Source organism: Bombina bombina, chromosome 1 (assembly GCF_027579735.1).
Source record: "Bombina bombina isolate aBomBom1 chromosome 1, aBomBom1.pri, whole genome shotgun sequence".
Taxonomy (NCBI): Eukaryota; Metazoa; Chordata; class Amphibia; order Anura; family Bombinatoridae; genus Bombina; species Bombina bombina.
Window position 1 is genome coordinate 545,060,033 of NC_069499.1, and position 12,355 is coordinate 545,072,387.

Sequence of the window (12,355 nt, forward strand, 5' to 3'; positions counted from 1 at the left end):
CTTGAACCAAGGGAAGAATAGAACGAATAGCTTCCATCTAGAAAGACGGTACTCTGAGGAATTTGTTTAGACTTTTGAGATCTAAAATTGGTCTGAAGGTTCCCTCTTTTTTGGGAACCACGAACAGATTGGAGTAGAACCCCGGATCCTGTGCATTGGGACGGGAACTATCACTCCCAGGTCGGAAAGATTCCGAACACAGTTTAAGAACACCTCTCTTTTTATCTGGACTACAGATAATCTTGAAAGCAGAAACCTGCCCCTGGGAGGAAGGTCTTGAACTCTAGTTTGTATCCCTGGGACACGATCCTGAACATTCCGAACTTAAGCCTGAGCGAAGAAGGAAAGTCTGCCCCTTACAAAATCCGGTCCCGGATCGGGGGCAGACTCCTCATGCTGCTTTTGAGTCAATAGTGGGCTTCTTGAATTGTTTTCCCTTGTTAAAGACTGGTCGGTCCTCCAGGAAGGCTTGGACTGTTCCTGCTTGGAAGGAGAGCAAGGCTTACCCTTGAAGTTTCGAAAGGAACGAAAATTACTCTGACGTCCCTTCTGTTTATTCCTCTTATCCTGAGGGAAGAAATTACCCTTTTCTCCTGTAATGTCAGAAATTATTTCGGTCAAACCCGGCCCAAACAAGGACCTTCTTTTGTAAGGGGTCGCTCAAAGCTTAGACTTGGATGACACATCTGCAGACCAAGATTTTACCCATAAAGCTCTGCAGGCCAGTACGGCAAAAAACAGAAATCTTTGCTCCCAGTTTAATAACCTACAGGGAAGCATACATAATAAAGGAATTGGCCAATTTAAGGGCCTTGATCCTATCCTGGATCTCTTCGAGTGGAGTGTCTGTTCGAATAGAATCAGACAACGCATCAAACCAGCATGCTGCCGCACTAGTGACGGTAGCAATACACACCGCAAGTTGTCAATGTAAACCCTGGTGTACATATATTTACTTGAGTAACCCCTCATTCTTGTCCATAGGATCCTTCAAGGAACAACTATCTTCTAAGGGAATAGTGGACCTCTTAGCTAGCATGGAAATTGCCCCTTCCACCTAGGGTAACGTCTTGCTATAGGAAACAGCCTCTTAATTATAGGGGATGGAGAAAAAGGGATACCCGGTCTCTCCAATTCCCTAGTAATAATCTCTGTAGCTCTATCTAGTACAGGAAAAAAACCTCCACCATGGAAGGTATACCAAAATACTTGTTTAGTTTACAAGACTTCTTAGGATTGACTACGAGGTTTAGGGTAGCTAAAACTCCTTAAGAGCTGCCTAGCTTAAATCTGAAGGATACAACTTCAGCATCAGAGGAAGGAATTACACTGTCTGAATCTGAGCTCTTACCCTCAGGTGCTACCGAAATATCCTCTTCTTCAAACTTATGAGAGGGAACGTTCGGAATAGATACAGACGTGACAGAAACCATACAGACTGATTCTTTACATTTCCTCTTGCGCTTTCCCTGTAGCAAGGGAATTAGAAGGAAAAGCATATCACTGTATTAATTAATAAAAATTTGGGACACCTGCGGCATATTTTGCCGCAGGTGTCCCAAAAACTGCGGCATATTTTGAACATTGTCAAAAGACTCCTGGACAGCATCGGTCCTAGACAATATTGGCTCAAAAAGTCTATCCCTAAAATTTTGTGTTCTCTCAACACATGAAGAACAGAAAGAATTTAGCGGACTATATTAGCATTTAAACATAATCTATAACAAAGTCTTGATCCCTCTTAATAGAAATAAAAATAAAAATATATAAAATTTTACTAAAATTTTATACAGAAAAAAATGTTATTGTTTCTTTAAATTTTAAAAAGTAACTGCTTTATTTTTGATAAACTGTAAAAACGTAACTGCTTTATTTTTGAACTGTAAAAACGTAATTGCTTTATTTTTTAATGTAAAGCAAAATAATGATTCAACACATTTCAAACAGCTTCTACACCTCAGCTTTAGCTCTGCTGAGTTGTCAACCTTGCTGGATTACCGGAGATAATGTGTATGGAAACCGGAACCAAAACAGAGCTGTTGCAAATAATGTTAAACGATCGTTAATCAGTTTTAACTAAAAACGGCAAGTTGCAAGATTTCTCTAATTCATATACCGTAATTGAGAGAAAAACATAATTTATGCTTACCTGATAAATTTATTTCTCTTGTAGTGTATCCAGTCCACGGATCATCCATTACTTGTGGGATATTCTCCTTCCCAACAGGAAGTTGCAAGAGGATCACCCACAGCAGAGCTGCTATATAGCTCCTCCCCTCACTGCCATATCCAGTCATTCGACCGAAACAAGACGAGGAAGGAGAAACCATAGGGTGCAGTGGTGACTGTAGTTTAATTAAAATTTAGACCTGCCTTAAAAGGACAGGGCGGGCCGTGGACTGGATACACTACAAGAGAAATAAATTTACCAGGTAAGCATAAATTATGTTTTCTCTTGTTAAGTGTATCCAGTCCACGGATCATCCATTACTTGTGGGATACCAATACCAAAGCTAAAGTACACGGATGATGGGAGGGACAAGGCAGGAACTTAAACGGAAGGAACCACTGCCTGTAGAACCTTTCTCCCAAAAACAGCCTCCGAAGAAGCAAAAGTGTCAAATTTGTAAAATTTTGAAAAGGTGTGAAGCGAAGACCAAGTCGCAGCCTTGCAAATCTGTTCAACAGAGGCCTCATTTTTAAAGGCCCAGGTGGAAGCCACAGCTCTAGTAGAATGAGCTGTAATCCTTTCAGGGGGCTGCTGTCCAGCAGTCTCATAGGCTAAGCGTATTATGCTCCAAAGCCAAAAGGAGAGAGAGGTTGTCGAAGCTTTTTGACCTCTCCTCTGTCCAGAGTAAACGACAAACAGGGCAGATGTTTGACGAAAATCTTTAGTAGCCTGTAAGTAAAACTTCAAGGCATGGACTATGTCCAGATTATGCAAAAGACGTTCCTTCTTTGAAGAAGGATTAGGACACAATGATGGAACAACAATCTCTTGATTGATATTCCTGTTAGAAACCACCTTAGGTAAAAACCCAGGTTTGGTACGCAGAACTACCTTGTCTGAATGAAAAATCAGATAAGGAGAATCACAATGTAAGGCAGATAACTCAGAGACTCTTCAAGCCGAGGAAATAGCCATCAAAAACAGAACTTTCCAAGATAAAAGTTTAATATCAATGGAATGAAGGGGTTCAAACGGAACTCCCTGAAAAACCTTAAGAACCAAGTTTAAGCTCCACGGGGGAGCAACAGTTTTAAACACAGGCTTAATCCTAACCAAAGCCTGACAAAATGCCTGGACGTCTGGAACTTCTGCCAGACGCTTGTGCAAAAGAATAGACAGAGCAGAGATCTGTCCTTTTAAAGAACTAGCTGATAAGCCTTTGTCCAAACCCTCTTGGAGAAAGGACAATATCTTAGGAATCCTAACCTTACTCCATGAGTAACTCTTGGATTCACACCAATAAAGATATTTACGCCATATCTTATGGTAGATTTTCCTGGTGACAGGCTTCCGAGCCTGTATTAAGGTATCAATGACTGACTCGGAGAAGCCACGCCTTGATAGAATCAAGCGTTCAATCTCCATGCAGTCAGTCTCAGAGAAATTAGATTTGGATGATTGAAAGGACCTTGTATTAGAAGGTCCTGCCTCAGAGGCAGAGTCCATGGTGGAAGAGATGACATGTCCACTAGGTCTGCATACCAGGTCCTGCGTGGCCACACAGGCGCTATCAGAATCACCGATGCTCTCTCCTGTTTGATTTTGGCAATCAGTCGAGGGAGCAGAGGAAACGGTGGAAACACATAGGCCAGGTTGAAGAACCAAGGAGCTGCTAGAGCATCTATCAGCGTTGCTCCCGGGTCCCTGGACCTGGATCTGTAACAAGGAAGCTTGGCATTCTGGCGAGACGCCATGAGATCCAGTTCTGGTTTGCCCCAACGATGGACCAGTTGAGCAAACACCTCCGGATGGAGTTCCCACTCCCCCAGATGAAAAGTCTGATGACTTAGAAAATCCGCCTCCCAGTTCTCTACGCCTGGGATGTGGATTGCTGACAGGTGGCAAGAGTGAGACTCTGCCCAGCGAATTATCTTTGAGACTTCTAACATCGCTAGGGAACTCCTGGTTCCCCCTTGATGGTTGATGTAAGCCACAGTCGTGATGTTGTCCGACTGAAATCTGATGAACCTCAGTGTTGCTAACTGAGGCCAAGCTAGAAGAGCATTGAATATTGCTCTTAACTCCAGAATATTTATTGGGAGGAGTTTCTCCTCCTGAGTCCACGATCCCTGAGCCTTCAGGGAGTTCCAGACTGCGCCCCAACCTAGAAGGCTGGCATCTGTTGTTACAATCGTCCAATCTGGCCTGCGAAAGGTCAGATGGATCCGAGAAAGCCACCAGAGAAGAGAATCTCTGGTCTCTTGATCCAGATTTAGTAGAGGGGACAAATCTGAGTAATCCCCATTCCACTGACTTAGCATGCATAATTGCAGCGGTCTGAGATGCAGGCGGCGCAAATGGCACTATGTCCATTGCCGCTACCATTAAGCCGATTACTTCCATGCACTGAGCCACTGACGGGCGTGGAATGGAATGAAGGACACGGCAAGCATTTAGAAGTTTTGATAACCTGGACTCCGTCAGGTAAATTTTCATCTCTACAGAATCTATAAGAGTCCCTAGGAAGGAGACTCTTGTGAGTGGTGATAGAGAACTCTTTTCCACGTTCACTTTCCACCCATGCGACCTCAGAAATGCCAGAACTATCTCTGTATGAGACTTGGCAATTTGAAAGCTTGACGCCTGTATCAGGATGTCGTCTAGATACGGAGCCACTGCTATGCCTCGCGGTCTTAGAACCGCCAGAAGTGAGCCCAGAACCTTTGTAAAAATTCTTGGGGCAGTGGCCAACCCGAAGGGAAGAGCTACAAATTGGTAATGCCTGTCTAGAAAGGCAAACCTTAGGAACCGATGATGATCTTTGTGAATCGGTATGTGAAGGTAGGCATCCTTTAAGTCCACTGTGGTCATGTACTGACCCTCTTGGATCATGGGTAGGATGGTCCGAATAGTTTCCATTTTGAATGATGGAACTCTGAGGAATTTGTTTAAGATCTTTAGATCCAAGATTGGTCTGAAGGTTCCCTCTTTCTTGGGAACCACAAACAGATTTGAATAAAATCCCTGTCCTTGTTCCGTCCGCGGAACTGGATGGATCATTCCCATTACTAGGAGGTCTTGCACACAGCTTAGGAATGCCTCTTTCTTTATCTGGTTTGCTGATAACCTTGAAAGATGAAATCTCCCTTGTGGAGGAGAAGCTTTGAAGTCCAGAAGATATCCCTGAGATATGATCTCCAACGCCCAGGGATCCTGAACATCTCTTGCCCACGCCTGGGCGAAGAGAGAAAGTCTGCCCCCCCACTAGATCCGTTTCCGGATAGGGGGCCGTTCCTTCATGCTGTCTTGGGGGCAGCAGCAGGCATTCTGGCCTGCTTGCCCTTGTTCCAGGACTGGTTAGGTTTCCAGGCCTGTCTGGAATGAGCAACAGTTCTCTCTTGTTTTGAAGCGGAGGAAGTTGATGCTGCTCCTGCCTTGAAATTTCGAAAGGCACGAAAATTAGACTGTTTGGCCTTTGATTTGGCCCTGTCCTGAGGAAGGGTATGACCTTTGCCTCCAGTAATGTCAGCAATAATTTCCTTCAAGCCAGGCCCGAATAAGGTCTGCCCCTTGAAAGGAATGTTGAGTAATTTAGACTTTGAAGTCACGTCAGCTGACCAGGATTTAAGCCATAGCGCCCTACGCGCCTGGATGGCGAATCCGGAATTCTTAGCCGTTAGTTTAGTCAAATGAACAATGGCATCAGAAACAAATGAGTTAGCTAGCTTAAGCGTTCTAAGCTTGTCAATAATTTCATTCAATGGAGCTGTTTGGATGGCCTCTTCCAGGGCCTCAAACCAGAATGCCGCCGCAGCAGTGACAGGCGCAATGCATGCAAGGGGCTGTAAAATAAAACCTTGTTGAATAAACATTTTCTTAAGGTAACCCTCCAATTTTTTATCCATTGGATCTGAAAAAGCACAACTGTCCTCAACCGGGATAGTGGTACGCTTTGCTAAAGTAGAAACTGCTCCCTCTACCTTAGGGACCGTCTGCCATAAGTCCCGTGTAGTGGCGTCTATTGGAAACATTTTTCTAAATATAGGAGGTGGGGAAAAGGGCACACCGGGTCTATCCCACTCCTTGCTAATAATTTCTGTAAGCCTTTTAGGTATAGGAAAAACGTCAGTACACACCGGCACCGCATAGTATCTATCCAGCCTACACAATTTCTCTGGAATTGCAACTGTGTTACAGTCATTCAGAGCAGCTAATAACTCCCCAAGCAATACATGGAGGTTCTCAAGCTTAAATTTAAAATTAGAAATCTCTGAATCAGGTTTCCCCGAGTCAGAGATGTCACCCACAGACTGAAGCTCTCCGTCCTCATGTTCTGCATACTGTGACGCAGTATCAGACATGGCTCTAACAGCATTTGCGCGCTCTGTATCTCTCCTAACCCCAGAGCTATCGCGCTTGCCTCTTAATTCAGGCAATCTAGATAATACCTCTGACAGGGTATTATTCATGATTGCAGCCATGTCCTGCAAGGTAATCACTATGGGCGTCCCTGATGTAATTGGCGCCATATTAGCGTGCGTCCCCTGAGCGGGAGGCGAAGGGTCTGACACGTGGGGAGAGTTAGTCGGCATAACTTCCCCCTCGACAGAACCCTCTGGTGATAATTCTTTTATAGATAAAGACTGATCTTTACTGTTTAAGGTGAAATCAATACATTTAGTACACATTCTCCTATGGGGCTCCACCATGGCTTTCAAACATAATGAACAAGTAGGTTCCTCTGTGTCAGACATGTTTAAACAGACTAGCAATGAGACAAGCAAGCTTGGAAAACACTTTAAAACAAGTTTACAAGCAATATAAAAAACGTTACTGCGCCTTTAAGAAACACACATTTTCCCAAATTTTTAAATAACAGTGAAAAAATGCAGTTACACTAACGAAATTTTTACAGTGTATGTAATAAGTTAGCAGAGCATTGCACCCACTTGCAAATGGATGATTAACCCCTTAATACCAAAAACGGAATAACAAATGACAAAAACGTTTTTTAAACAGTCACAACAACTGCCACAGCTCTACTGTGCATTTTACCTCCCTCAATACAACTTTTGAAGCCTTTTGAGCCCTTCAGAGAAGTCCTGGATCATGCAGGAAGAAGCTGGATGTCTGTGTCTGTAATTTTTGCTGTGCAAAAAACCGCCAAAATAGGCCCCTCCCACTCATATTACAACAGTGGGAAGCCTCAGGGAACTGTTTCTAGGCAAAATTCAAGCCAGCCATGTGGAAAAAACTAGGCCCCAATAAGTTTTATCACCAAACATATGTAAAAAAACGATTAAACATGCCAGCAAACGTTTTAAAATACACTGTTATAAGAGTATGTATCTCTATTAATAAGCCTGATACCAGTCGCTATCACTGCATTTAAGGCTTTACTTACATTACTTCGGTATCAGCAGCATTTTCTAGCAAATTCCATCCCTAGAAAAATATTTTAACTGCACATACCTTATTACAGGAAAACCTGCACGCTATTCCCCCTCTGAAGTTACCTCACTCCTCAGAATATGTGAGAACAGCAAAGGATCTTAGTTACTTCTGCTAAGATCATAGAAAACACAGGCAGATTCTTCTTCTAAATACTGCCTGAGATAAACAGTACACTCCGGTACCATTTAAAAATAACAAACTTTTGATTGAAGAAATAAACTAAGTATAAAACACCACAGTCCTCTTACGACCTCCATCTTAGTTGAGAGTTTCAAGAGAATGACTGGATATGGCAGTAAGGGGAGGAGCTATATAGCAGCTCTGCTGTGGATGATCCTCTTGCAACTTCCTGTTGGGAAGGAGAATATCCCACAAGTAATGGATGATCCGTGGACTGGATACACTTAACAAGAGAAATATGTGCGCAACAGATAATTCTACTGCCGCACAAGCTCCGCCCATCGTGGGCATGTCAAAAATAATGTGTCAGTCGACATTTTATGTGAAGCTCCGTAATAAAAAAATGAAGAGTATCACCAACATTTTGCCTATTTTCCTCAAGTACCCAGTGCCAGCAAATGCTGCCTTATATAATCCCCTTAAGACATTAGGATTAATGTATCAAACATCCCATTCCAGGGAAATAATAAAATGCCATATTTTTTCCTTAATGAATAAAGTGCCCAAACTTTTTCTGAGTCCTTTTTTCTTTTACTAGTCCCAGAAAAAATAAAGTCAGCACTTACCTCATAAAACTGCCAGGCAGCAAGGCAGTTCACTAGGTTTGAGAGGTCTTCTCCCTCACATGGACCTGTTGAAAAAGAGATAAAGACTGAGTAATCTTACTCAGGCTTTCAGAATTAGGGCAGCATAAACTACATGGGAGGCGCAGTGAGAATTATGTCCCACAAGTTCCCATTGCTCTAAAGCCACCACTGCTCTACTGAAGAGACTGATATAGACTACGGCTACACCCTAGAACAAAGCAGCACAATCTTGCACTACTTAAAAAATAATAAAATCTTGCTTGAAGAATCTTTTATCAACACCTAACTTTACCACTTCCTTGCTCTAACGTGGGCAAAGAGAATGACTGGAGTTGGAGGGAAAGGAGGCAATATTTAACAGCTTTGCTGTGGTGCTCTTTGCCTCCTCCTGCTGGGCAGGAGTGATATTCCCAATAGAAATTAGATGATCCGTGGACTCATCGTGTCATTAGAAAGAAATAGTAGAATTATTATGTTCTTACAATTTCAACATAAAATTACAACCTTTGGAACTCAATTAGTATTTGTATCTACAAATTGCTTCAGCAATGCGTAAATATATACTTGACACTGGAAAACAGAAACCTACTGTACTTGGAAATTTATATAGCTTACCCACCAGACCAAAACAACCTATTTCACAGTCATATCTGGCAATACAGACAGCTAAAACTATAACCAAATTTAATACTGTATAATGTGCAGATAGGAAAAAGATATAGGAACAGAATATAGTAAAGATACATGGTAAAAAAACTTTCCATAAAGTGTGTAAATGTCTTTTGAGCTCAGACATGAAGAAAAATAGCCTGAAAACATCATTTAGATGGTATTTGACTCCTTTAATAACTTCTCAGTTAGTATCAGGAGGCAATAGGCTCTGTTATAGAGGTTGTAAGGATGAGGGCATATATATATATATATATATATATATATATATATATATATATATATATATATATATATATATATATATATGTTAAATGCATCTGGGATATGTTATCCACCTTCTTATGTACGCATCTACATAGTGCTATAGTCCATAGGATCCCACAAGCCCTCTTAAATAAATGCATTATAGCTTATAACTCTCACATACAAACGTGCATTAGAATAAAATGAACAGCCACAAGGATGTGTATGGCTAAATATTGGAACGTGGGCTCATGGATGCAAGATAACACTGACTCTTTTCATAAAGTATGGTTTTATTGGTGTAATAATTGACCATGACGAGTCACCACCCTAACTTATATTTCAAGCATTTTATAAAATTGAATTATAGATCCATGGAACAGAAAGTGACAATATGATTTGTTTTGTAATACAATGCCAACCCTACCTTTTTCTTTTCCTTTCAGCAAGGTAATATGTTTCTCTTATTTTTTCTTTTTTATATCTACCTATATTTTGCTGTTACATATTCTAGTTATATTTACACTGTGGTACCTCCGGTACAAAGAGACATTTTGTGTAATAGACACAGGGAAGCTCACAACTTTAAGATGATTTGAATAGAAATTGTTTTGAACCTAGATGGTACCTAGTTTTAAATGATTGTAGTTGACCTGTGTATTCCATTGCACTACTTTTTTGTGTATTAACTGCCACCTGAATGATTGATATTACTGAGAAAAAATTGACTAAGCTTTGTATACTTTACTGTATTTGTCTTTGTCAATTTCTTGTTTGAAAAATCAATAAAACACATTTCAAAATAAGAATATGTCCCCTGGCTATGATGTACCTGCTAATAGCCTGTGGGCTATGTGAGTGCATGAAATGACTGCACTTACCTCAGATGCACCCACTCTACCGTGCTGGCAAGCTGCAAAATAGACTGCTTCCAGTAGAGAGCCCCTCCAGTGCTGTGCAAACAAAAGCAGAGGATCTGAAATCGGAGTGCAACGACGACCCAACAGGAGGCTAAGGGACAGGTACCCACGACACCTGTTGCAGGCTTGTGACTAACTGCCCAGTGCTCCATACAACCCCTCTGTCATTGTAGACAGCTCTCTGAAAGGAATAATTGGGCTCTCAATGAAGAATTTGGAGCATCTCGATTCTTCACATTCCCCCTGTAGAGGCATAGAAAAGACTAGAATACCAGAGAGCTGGGAAGGATTAAGTGCTGTTAGCGCTTTGGGAATCTTTGCCTCCTCCTAGTGGCCAGGACTTGAAACCAAGGAGTAATGGCTTGTGGACTCTCACCACCTTATGAAAGAAAAAACATTATTGAAAGAATTATGTGAAACTGAAAAGCTTGTGGTCTCAAACATAATGGCATACATAACTAAGCACAGCATATGCCAACTTCTAAAATTTATAGGCACTAGTTGAGACAAAAATGTTAGAGTGTGTAAAAATATGCATGAAGAATGATTAAAGAATAAAAGGAAACCAAAAAAATCTATAAATATTTCTATATGTATTCTTTCCTGGAGAAACATTAGGTGATTTTGCTTTATCTGAATATGAGCATTGCCTGTGAGCAACATCACTGATTTCTCTATAACTAAATTAAAAGCACTTTTAGATGATGTGTAACTGGCAAACCTTATCAAATTTATTGAGAAGAAAGAAAATACAATTCTGTAAAACATGAATCATTTTACTGTGCTAGGGCAATGTGGTTTAAGTTGACAGTTCCATTTTAAGCAATAACTTTAATCTCTGTTTAAGATAAACAAAGGGAGAGTATTTACATTTTATTAGTATATATTATCCTGAACATATGTGCTATACTTATTTAAACCACCAACCTGCACTTGTGCAAAAATTTTGGGTTGGATAGAAGCCAGTGACGTAATCATCTGAGCTGGGTCTTGACAAACTTGCTCTGCGGATGAATTGTCAACTACTAAAGGTTCTTGATCAGAAACTGAAAAGAAATAGAATGATAATATGTTTTAAATCTGTATTGAAACTATTGTTAGCTCAAAGCTATATTTATAATGCCTTTTATAAGGTATATACCATTTTTGTACTTTACATTCAAACATCTAAGCCCGATTGTGCTTTTCACAGAGGAGAACTTTCCTAAAGTATATTAGTCTGATCCCACCTATCAAGGGTAGTCCAGACCTGAAATACCAGGCAATCCTCCTCTAAACAAAGAACATAGCAACCCCTGATGATTTTTTATTTTATTATTATAATTTTTTTTCTCTCGCTCTCTCTCTCTTATATATATATATATATATATATATATATATATATATATATATATATAAAAAATGTCTGTTATGAATTGCATAGGACATGCTCAATCTGCATTAAATTCCCTCAAGTAAGTCAGGTCACTAAAGTTTCCTAGAGTTATCATCATCATTTGCATGTGCCATCATATTTCCCAGCGCTTTTGCTGGGGACACAACAATTAAAACAAGACATGGTATTCAGACAGACAGGCAGAGGCGTAACTAGAAACCACAGGGCCCAGGTGCAAGAATCTAATAAGCCTCCCCTAAAAAAACAGAATTTATGCTTACCTGATAAATTACTTTCTCTTGTGATGTATCGAGTCCACGGATTCATCCTTTACTTGTGGGATATTCTCCTTCCCAACAGGAAGTGGCAAAGAGAGCACACAGCAGAGCTGTCCATATAGCTCCCCCTCTAGCTCCACCCCCCAGTCATTCGACCGAAGGTTAGGAAGAAAAAGGAGAAACCATAGGGTGCAGTGGTGACTGTAGTTTAAACATAAAAACTACCTGACTTAATAGCCAGGGCGGGCCGTGGACTTGATACATCACAAGAGAAAGTAATTTATCAGGTAAGCATAAATTCTGTTTTCTCTTGTAAGATGTATCGAGTCCACGGATTCATCCTTTACTTGTGGGATACCAATACCAAAGCTTTAGGACACGGATGAAGGGAGGGAACAAGACAGGTACCTTAAAAGGAAGGCACCACTGCTTGTAAAACCTTTCTCCCAAAAATAGCCTCCGAAGAAGCAAAAGTA

At 40.9% G+C, this 12,355-nt stretch overlaps 1 protein-coding gene across 1 annotated transcript in view; it reads right to left on the reverse strand.

The window, feature by feature from the left end:
* CARF (calcium responsive transcription factor) overlaps nt 1-12,355 on the reverse strand; it is a 261,735-nt gene that overhangs the window by 66,148 nt on the left and 183,232 nt on the right. Inside the window, exon 13 of the mRNA XM_053698682.1 lies at nt 11,154-11,272. Coding sequence (XP_053554657.1) covers nt 11,154-11,272 — 119 coding nt within the window. The remainder of the gene's footprint in view (nt 1-11,153; nt 11,273-12,355) is intronic.